The 9,796-nt window shown below is 42.8% G+C and overlaps 1 protein-coding gene across 4 annotated transcripts in view; it reads left to right on the top strand.

Moving 5' to 3' along the window:
• Nucleotides 1-212: 212 nt before the first annotated feature.
• The window catches only part of BCKDHB (branched chain keto acid dehydrogenase E1 subunit beta), a 193,443-nt gene continuing 183,859 nt past the window's right edge, over nt 213-9,796 (top strand). For 3 of the 4 annotated variants that reach the window (XM_036413223.2, XM_036413222.2, XM_036413225.2), the window contains exons 1-2: nt 213-468; nt 8,683-8,760. In XM_036413223.2, coding sequence (XP_036269116.1) covers nt 273-468; nt 8,683-8,760 — 274 coding nt within the window. In that variant the 5' untranslated portion in view covers nt 213-272. The remainder of the gene's footprint in view (nt 469-8,682; nt 8,761-9,796) is intronic. The other variant, XM_036413219.2, reaches the window with a different exon arrangement.

Raw genomic sequence — 9,796 nt, 5'->3', positions numbered from 1 at the left:
CTGACTTCGGGGAGGCTCCGCTGGGAGGGGGACCATGTCATGGGCTCTCACGCCCAGGCCCGCTTCCGCGTGCGTGCGTGCCGCGGGCCCACGCCGCTTGGCTTTGCTCCTTGCCTTTCCCACCTCCGAATGCCGAGCTCCGATTGGCTCGCTTCACGGAACCGCCCCTTCGGCCGCACCAATGGGGGAGCTGCCCTGGGGCTCCGCCCCCCCCTGCGGCCGGTGTGCGGCGGCGCAACTCGCAAACCCGGCGGCGGCGGCGGCGTGCGGGGATGGCTGCTGTAACGGCGAGTGCGGGCCGCCTGTGGAGGCTGCGTGCGGCCAGGGCCGAGGGCCCCTGGCGCGGGCTGTGCGGCGCGGGGCTGCTGCGGGGCTTCCTGCAGCCCGCCTCGGCCGGCGGGGAGGCGGCCCCGCGGCGGCAGGTGGCTCACTTCACTTTCCAGCCCGACCCGGAGTCCCAGGAGCACGGTGAGCGAGGAGAGGCTGCCCTGGGCTTGGAACCGCAGCCCTGCCTGCCCCCTGGAGCCTCGCCCTGCCTTTGGGTCCGGTGATGGGGGTCTCCTCCTGGCTCTGATTTTGTGACAGCTGAACTCTTGGGAGGAGACCTTCTGCACCCTCGACACGGGTGGGAGCCTGGGAGGGCCCGAGGGTGAAGGGGTGTCGCCCAGGGTTCACCCCCTTTCTTTGCTCCCCATCCTTGCTTCTTCTCTCTTCCCTGGCCTCAGGTATTATGGTCCTGCTTGCCCAGGCCTGGGCCACTCACCACAGGCTGCCGTGTTTCCAAAGGAAGATTGATGTTTATTTCTTCCTTTGGCAGATTTAGAGCAAACAGAGGAAGTCATTGGGTTGATTTTTCCAAGGTCACAGAGTAGGTGCTTTCTGGAGATGGGAAAGGATCCAGGCTTCCTAGCTAAGTCTAGTCCCGAGCCCTGGGCTGCGCTGGGCTGCAGGTGGAGGGAGGAGGGAGGCACCCAGAGCTGCCCGAGGTAGAAAGGACCTAAAGCACACCCCACAGTCCGGACAGGACTTGTACGATTTATTCTGCAAGTTCCGTGTAATCTTCAGACATCCAGTGTATGTCATCAGAATATCAGAAACAAAACGGTTACCTTTTCCTTGTCTAAAAACGTCTCTGGTGCTGCAGCTGAAAGTGTGTCTTTGTGAATAAGTCAGAAAGGACTTCGAGGGCTTACGATTGGCAGGCACGCCTTTGACGCTTAGGACAACCTTAAAGAGGCTGGTAATGTCGAAATCCCCATTTTCAGTTAGGCTATTTGAGGTCTTGAGATAGTTTGCCCAAGGTTACGAAGATACATTAGTGGAATTAAAGTTCTCCATTTTTTATTGTAGTCTCAATACAAATATAGTCTGCACTATTTAATCGAAAGCATCTCCCATGTTGTTATATAGTTTTTGTAATCGTCCTTTAGAAGACATGTGCTCTGGAGTAGGAACACTGATTGCATGGCTACAAATCCTGGTCCGTGAATCAGATTGTCCTAGGTTCTGTCTAGGCCCTGGTACCTGTAACTTTGGACTCATCACTTACCCTCCGTAAGCCTCTATTTCTTTATAAGTAAAGAGTTAATAATAATACCTACTTCAGAGGGTTTTGTTATGAGGACTAAATTAAGCATGGTATACTTAACACAGTCTCTGACTACACTCAGCAATAAGTGGAAACTTTAAATAATTACCATTATGCTTTAGATAGTACACTTTTGCAGTGTTATACATAATGCATTTAGAAACATTTCATGTGCCATTCATGTAACATTATTTCTTAAGGATAAAATCCCGGGGAGGATATTTCTGACTTGAAGAAGGAACACTTTAATGGATTTTATTGCATAGCTCAGATTTCCATTTTACACTTCCATTGGTATGTATGAGGGTGAGTGTTGGGTATCATGCTAAAATCCCAGGTGTACTGTGATACTGTGATTTATAATAAAGAATACATATTCAGTCTTTGTTCCACTACTGGCACTGAGCTACTGAAACCTGAAATTTCTTGTGATGGAGCAATAAAGGTGTCTTGTTATGTTAATGTTGACTTTTGCAAAGTCCCTAAGTCTCTTAAGCAGGGGTCCTCAAACTTTTTAAAGTGGGGGCCAGATCACGGTCCCTCAGAGAGCTGGAGGGCCGGACTATATGAACTACTAATTCCTACTGTAACACCACAGCTGCGCTCACTGCCCAAAAAACCTGGCGGGCCGGATCAGACTCCTCTGCGGGCCGTAGTTTGAAGACGCCTGCAAGGATGGGAGCTGGTCTCTAGAGCAGTGTTTCCCAAAGTGTGGTATGTGTACCCCTAGGGGTACGGGAAGAGTTTGGTGGGGATACGCACTGCAACGTGCTTAGCTGCGCCTAATTCTACGTTATCCTGAGTACGAGGGGTACTCAGCGTTACGAAAATTATAGAAGGGGTACACACATGTCAAAAGTTTGGGAAACACTGAGGATTAGAGCATTGACCTGCACACAGAAGAGTCTCAGGTTCAATCCCTGGCCCTGGTTGGGGGCATTCAGGCAACTGATAGATGTGTCTCTCTCACAACGATGTTTCTTTTTTTGTTGTTGTTTTTTAAATTTAAATTCTTTATTGTTGAAAATATTACTTAATGACCCCCTCCCCCCATATTGATGTTTCTTCCTCCCTCCCTGCTTCCCTTTCTACCTCCCTCCCTCTCTTCCTCTCACTCTATCTAAAAATCAATGGAAAATATCCTGGGGAGAGGATTTATGACAACAAAAAATGCAAACAAAAGCCCAAGATACCCAAGTGGAGAACTGCTGTTGGATATGTTGATGTAAGAACACCCAAACCTGTAGATAATTTTTATAAAAATTTATTTTATCCAAAAAAGATATACAGGGAAGCAAGATACCGACAGACGATGAGTGCTTTGGAGAATAATAGTTTGCAGTTGCTTTTCTGCATTTGAGATTAAAGAGGGAACTAAGGAATATTACATAAAGGTGGGAGAAAGCAACATGATGGGAATTACAGGAGAGTTAAGATTATGTGCTCTCTTGCATGCTTTAGAACAGTGCTTTTCAACCTTTTTCATCTCATGGCACACATAAACTAATACTAAAATTCTATGACACACTAAAAAATGTGTTATATTTTTTGTCAGTCTGACAAAATAGGTATAATTTTTATTGATTCACACTGGATGACTATTGTGTTGGCTTTTTTTTTTTTTAATAATCTAAGGGAAAAAGAAGTCAGTGCATGTTTTGCATAGTCAGGTATTGCATGTTTTAAAAGATCTTGAGACACATTAGTTGAAAATCGATGCTTTGGAAGGAGGGGTTTGAAAAGAATAATATTAGAAGGTGAGGTCTGAAGAGCATTTCAAAGACATATGAACTTAGGTGCACCAAAACAACAGCCAGGGCTTGCTTAAGGCCAAAAGTTATATGCCTGGGCTGTGACTGCCCACCATCACCTTCCCCTTTAGGAATTATGATCAGATCACCTTTGCAAAGAACCTTTTTTATTCACTTACAGATATAAAATCAGGAGCTCAGAGGAGAGATCTGGGTTATAGATATCCATTTGGGAGTTACCGGTATGTAGATGCGCTTAAAAAACAGTTAGAAATTGAGTAGAGAAGGAGCCAGCAAAACAAAAGGAAGTGACATCGCTTATCATATCATTATTGAAGTTACCAGGAGTCCTGAGAGGGGCAGCCTCGGGGCTCTAGTCACTGTCTCTTCAACTTTAAGAAACTTAGGGCCTCCCTATTTGGTTACCCCATCACTCTCCTTGCCAGCCTGTGTTTACTTTCTTCGTTTGACTGGATATGCAATATACACTGGCACCTTAAAAGACATTTGTGTTTACAGATCCTTCATTTACATTTTAATATCAAATGTTTTTGTCCCTAATATTGGACTCTCTCTGAAACGTTCTATATGGGATATATAGTATGTTTAATAGAGCTTAGAATGGGGCAGAGCACCTAGCACATAGAAAGGGATTTCTGGACAGTAGGGTATTTAGAGAGGTGGAAGAGGTTTTGTTGGGGGAAAACAGGTAGTTTCTTAGGCATCTTCTCATTTCACAGTGGGGTTAGTGTCACTGTAAGCCACTGAAATAGTCATTCATCATGCTTCATAAGCACATACTGATGGTCATGTATGTGGTAGGCACTGTGTGAAATGCTGAGATTTCTAAGGAATAGAGTGAGACTGTGTTATAATACCCAGGTCTCCAACAAGGACTAAGCAGCTCAGAGTGCTGGCAGAACCCTCATTTTTCTGAAACTAGACCCTAATTTTCCATATCATAGCTGTGTATTATTTATTTAGGGTCTAACTACAAATATACTTACTGTTGACATGCCCTACTCTTGACCTTATTTATTTCTGAAGACTGCTCCTAGGGACCCATTTGCCTCTTTTGTCTTAAGTGGTCTGGCTCTGTGGAAGGCTTCTCTCTCCCTTCAACACTACTGCCTACTGGAGGTATTCAAAATAATTGAATACTCCATCATCCTGTTATAGCAATATCCCTTCTCCCTGCCTTTCCTGCAGTCTCTTTGAATTGTGACTTTGGTAGATTTTTTACCCCCTTCTCCATTCCCACTTCTTTAAGTGGTTTTTAACAATTTGATTTGTGTATATTTTGTCTTTATGGAAACAGCTGCTTGTATTTATTTGTTCAGTTATTGACCATATGCCAGACACTTATAAACACAGCATATATAGCCGAAACCGGTTTGGCTCAATGGATAGAGCGTTGGCTTGGGGACTGAAAGGTCCCAGGTTTGATTCCGGTCAAGGGCATGTACCTTGGTTGCGGGCATATCCCCAGTAGGGGGTGTGCAAGAGGCAGCTGATCGATGACTCTCTCTCATCGATGTTTCTAACTCTCTATCTCTCCCTTCCTCTCTGTACAAAATCAATAAAATATATTTTAAAAAAATAAATCTTAAAAAAAAAAATAAACACAGCATATAACTCTGGTCAAAGGCAGATAAAAATCCCTGACCGCTTAGAGCTCATGTTCTATTGTGTCCCTTCCATTCCACCCGCATGCCACTTATCTGTTTAGCAGTGATGATCATTATTCATGATGCGCTGAATAGCAATTTTAATGGTGTTCACAGACTACCTTTCTTCCTTTTCCTTTTCCTTTTTTTTTAAAAACTTTCTATTGATTTCAGAGAGAAAGGAAGAGGGAGGCAGAGATTAAAAACATCAATGACAAGAGAGAATCATTGATCTATTGCCGCCTGCATTCTCCACACTGGGGAATGAGCCCGCAACCTGGGCATGTGCCTTGACCTGGAATCCAACTGTGACCTCCTGGTTCATAGGATGACACTCATTCATTGAGCTATGCCAGCCAGGCCTTTTTTCTTTTAAAAAGTCTTGCCAGTGGCACAACTTTCGTTAGATGTGCTAGAGGTGCACTTATCTTATTATGAGGGAACACAGGCATATTTTATGAATGGTCTTTGACATAACCTATCCTATATAACAAAAGCCTAAGATGCAAATTATTCCCTCTACTGGGAGTTCGACTGCTTACTATGAGGTGTGCTGACCATCAGGGGGTGGTGCAGAACATGGCGGGTGTCAGTGACACAGCGCTGGCAGCAGGTGCAATGGAGATGCTGCCCTCCCTGATGGGCCCTGATGAGAGTGGGGCAGCAGAGGGATGGTGGAGCAGGTGAGCAGGTGGCACCAGGCCAAGGTGGGGGTATGAGCGTGGCCTGATCGCCCCGAAGATCACCCCGCAGGTGGCGACCAGCATCCATTACAGAGAAAGGGCAAACAAATAGCAATATTAAAATATTTCTTCCAAGTATTTTCCTTTCAATGTGCATAAATTTGTGCACTGGGCCTCTAGTAGGAGAATAAATAGTTATAAGGAAATTAAATACTTAAAATGATCTTACCTATGAATAACTTGTGATTTCTTCCTGACCCATTTACAAAGCATACTACAACTTTAAAAAGAATTGAAAGTAGATGTTGCTGTATTAAAAATTGTCATTTAATAATATGTTGATAGTTGCCAGGTGGGAGGATGTTGGAGCAGATGGGTGGAAAAGATAAAGGGATTAAGAAGTTCAAATTGGTTGCTATGAAATAGTCATGGGAATGCAAAATATAGTCAGTAATATTTTAATAACAATGTATTGGGGTGATCACTTCTTCAGTTATATAGATGTTTAATCACTGGGTTGAATACCTGAAACTAATATAATATTATATTATACAACTTTAAAAATAAGTTATTTAAAAAATTTTAAAAGTTGTCTGCCCTGGCCAGGTAGCCCTGTGTTTAGAATGTTCCAATACTCCAAGGTTGTGGATTCAGTCTTCAGTCAGGACACATACAAGGATCAATGAATGAATGCATATTAAGTGGAACAACAAATATTTCTCTCTCCCTCAAAAAATCAGTAAAATATTGACATTTAAAACTTTTAAAAGCATTTGGTAGAATAGCAGTTAATCCCAAACCCTAAAATTTTGAATTTATTTGAAAAAAAGTATTCAGGAGTGAAAGTTTATGTGCTTACATGGAAATATAACCTTTAAATAACCTTGTAAATTATTTTCATATGAGTAAATTCTTTGTGGTTATCAAGCAGTACTTTCCAAGTTTCCTTGATATGATTTCTATTGTTAAAATCTTTGCTTTATTCCCACTGGAAATTTGCTGAGCAGCAATGAAGCATTCAATATTAATTCTAATGGTCAGCAGACTTGAAATAGATAGAAGCTTAGATGTTTAGGCATTTTTCATCTTCCTAGGTATTACCTATGAAAATCCTAATTGGCAAATAAAAATCTTGCTTTAGGAAATGTCTGAAATAGGAGAAAGAATGGGAATGCCATGGTGTTTGGAGAAAAAAAATTTAACCTAAACAATTGTAATCTGATGCTGGGCACTAATAAGTACTTTAAATAATTTTTATAGCCTGGAGAAGGATTTAAAGAAACTGTTAAATTATATAGCCTTAGCCTGAAGAAAAATAAATTATGGATGTGGTATGATTATTTTTTCTTTGACATAGTTGATAAAACAATATTTTCTTTAATAAATTCCTGTTATCTCTATCAAAAATAAGAGTAGAAACAGGCCTTTATTTTGGGCAGGAGGGCAGCAGGGAAGATCTGATTGGGGATCGTCAAGACCTGCAGTCTGTGCATTTAGCAGTATTGATGGGGTTAGAGTAGATAGAGAAACAGTAGGCGGTATGTCAGTAGATAATAGAAGATTCAAGATGTCATAGATCGGAGCCTGCCATGGAAAACATTTTTTCTAGGAAAAGAAGTGAGTGACCAGTGTCTGATGGCTAGAGGGCTGAAGGCAACAGCAATAGCTGCTGTGACCCAAAGTGGGAATTAGAACCTGGATTTTGGAACAGACCAGGCTACTGAGGAGCACAGAGATTAGAGGGGGCAGTAGTCAGGGTAGGCAGCAGGTGTTGAAGGGATTTGATACCAGCATAGATATGGGCTAAAGTGAGCACCAGTGCATAGATGCACACTAAAATGAAGACTGGGCCTGTGGATCAGAGAAGATTTAGGCAGAAGCCATTCTCTGCTCTGAATAGTGGTTTTGGAAAGGAGTTGACCCAAAGTTATAGGATGACTGTGGTCACTGGGCAGCATCAAAGCTTAAATCATAGCTCTGAAGTCATAATGTTTTTGAAATTTTACATTTGGAACTTTATCAAATAAAGCTTTGTACCCTTCAGAATAGTGCCCAGACCAAGTTGAAGGTCATGGACAAAGTCCAGAATCTAAGAATAAATAACTAATATTTACTCAGCAGTCACTATATCTGGCATCATTCTTTGTGCTTTACATGTATTATCCATTTAATCCATGCACATGTGTCAAACACAAGGCCCTTGGGCCAAATCCGTCCCGCCAGGCCTTGCAATGTGGCCCGCACCTCGCTGTCATCACTGCACTCCACTGCGTTTCCATCACAATGACAGTTTATGACTGTTCAGTAAACCATTCGGCCCGCGATTTAGGCTGGATTTTAGATTTTGGCCCCTTCTCTGATTGAGTTCGACACCCCTAATTTTAGAGAGATAGAGGTTGGCTTGCAGAGATTCTGTTTGGAGCAATAAGATAATAGGAAGAACCAAGTGTGTGGTTTGTGTAGTCCTGGAGTTCTGTATTCTCCAAACACCAGCAGTTCTGGGTACTGAAGTTTATTGTTAATCTTCTTCATTGTTTTATGGCCCATGACCATTTGCTTTCATTGGCATAATTAACACATGCCACTGTGGTCACGTACATTCTTATGGCTTATGTTCCCAACATCCCTTAGGGCATATTCCCAGGCTACTCTCACTCTGGTTGGTAACTTTCCTGACTTTGCTAAGCCTGTATTTATTTTCAACATACATTTGGCCACTTGACTATATGCCTTCTTCCTTTTTTTATACTTGTTTTTTTTGATTGTTTAATATGTGTAAACTTTGCCTCTTCACCAGCCTTCTAGAAGTCTGTGTTGCTTTTGTATCTTCTATAGAGCCATCATAATTTTAAATAATACAATAAATTAATGTAATGTGTTCTCTACCTTCTTTTTTTTTACTTTGATTTTAATCAAGTTTTAATCCTTAAAAGGAGTTATTTTTATATATTTTATTATGTATGAAATGTGACTTAAAATTTTTATTTTTATAGGACAAACTCAGAAAATGAACCTTTTCCAGGCAATAACAAGTGCTTTGGATAACTCACTGGCTAAAGATCCTACTGCAGGTAAACTTCCTTTGTGCTTCTTGTGGTTCCTGGGTTACTTCAGAATTGAAGATTTACTGGAAATATTTGTATGGAGGTCAGTGGTTAACTTTACACTAGTATGTACCTGAAATTTATAAAACACCTGACCAAATGGTTAAGGTTCCATAGTGTAATCATGATGTTAACATGTTTTAATCCACTCATTATGAATTAGTTCTCATTTATCTTTAACATCATCAAATTAACTTTCTCTCATGGTATGTATGATACTATATTAACACCTTCTGATTAATACCTACTGTGTACTATGTTTCTCTAGCACAGTGGTTGGCAAACCACAGCTCACAAGCTGTATGTGGCTCTTTGGCCCCTGGAGTGTCCTAATGCTGCTTCTTCAAAATAGACTCATCCAGGCCGAAACTGACTTCTGTGCATGGGCCACGAAGTTTCAGTTGCACTGTACGTGAGCACCCACATGTGGTATTTTGTGGAAGAGCCACACTCAAGGGGCCAAAGAGCCACATGTGGCTTGAGAGCCATAGTTTGCCGACCACTGCTTTAGCATATAGGAAAAACTAGAAAGTACCACTTTGTTCAGCCATCCTTCCTATATAGTAAAAGCCTAATATGCTAAGTGTCGTCCATTCAATCAATTGAAGTGTAATATGCTAATGATATGCTAAGGCTGCTCAACTGCTTGATATGACATGCACTGACCACCAGGAGGCAGATGCTCTGACTGGTAGGTTAGCTTGTTACTGGGGGTGCAGCCAATCAGAACTGAACGAGACGGGCCAGGCATGCTCTGGAGCCCTCCTGCAGTCCCTCCTGGCTGGCCAACCTCCTGTGTCCCTCCCTGGCCCTGATCGTGCACTGGTGGGGTCCCTCAGGTGGCTGCGAGCGCGGTGGGGTGGGCAGGTGGGCGGGGCGTGCTGCCACCACTGCCGCTGCTCACCCTGCCCTGCCTGCCGCAGTGGGAGAGGTGGAGGGCAGGAGAGGTGGCTATGGGGGAGGGAAGCCCACTGGAAGCCCTGTTGTTGCAAGAATCTTTCTG

Source organism: Pipistrellus kuhlii, unplaced genomic scaffold (genome assembly GCF_014108245.1).
Source record: "Pipistrellus kuhlii isolate mPipKuh1 unplaced genomic scaffold, mPipKuh1.p scaffold_m20_p_5, whole genome shotgun sequence".
Lineage (NCBI taxonomy): Eukaryota > Metazoa > Chordata > Mammalia > Chiroptera > Vespertilionidae > Pipistrellus > Pipistrellus kuhlii.
Note: the sequence above shows the minus strand (reverse complement) of the source record. Positions and strands in the feature narration are given on the sequence as shown.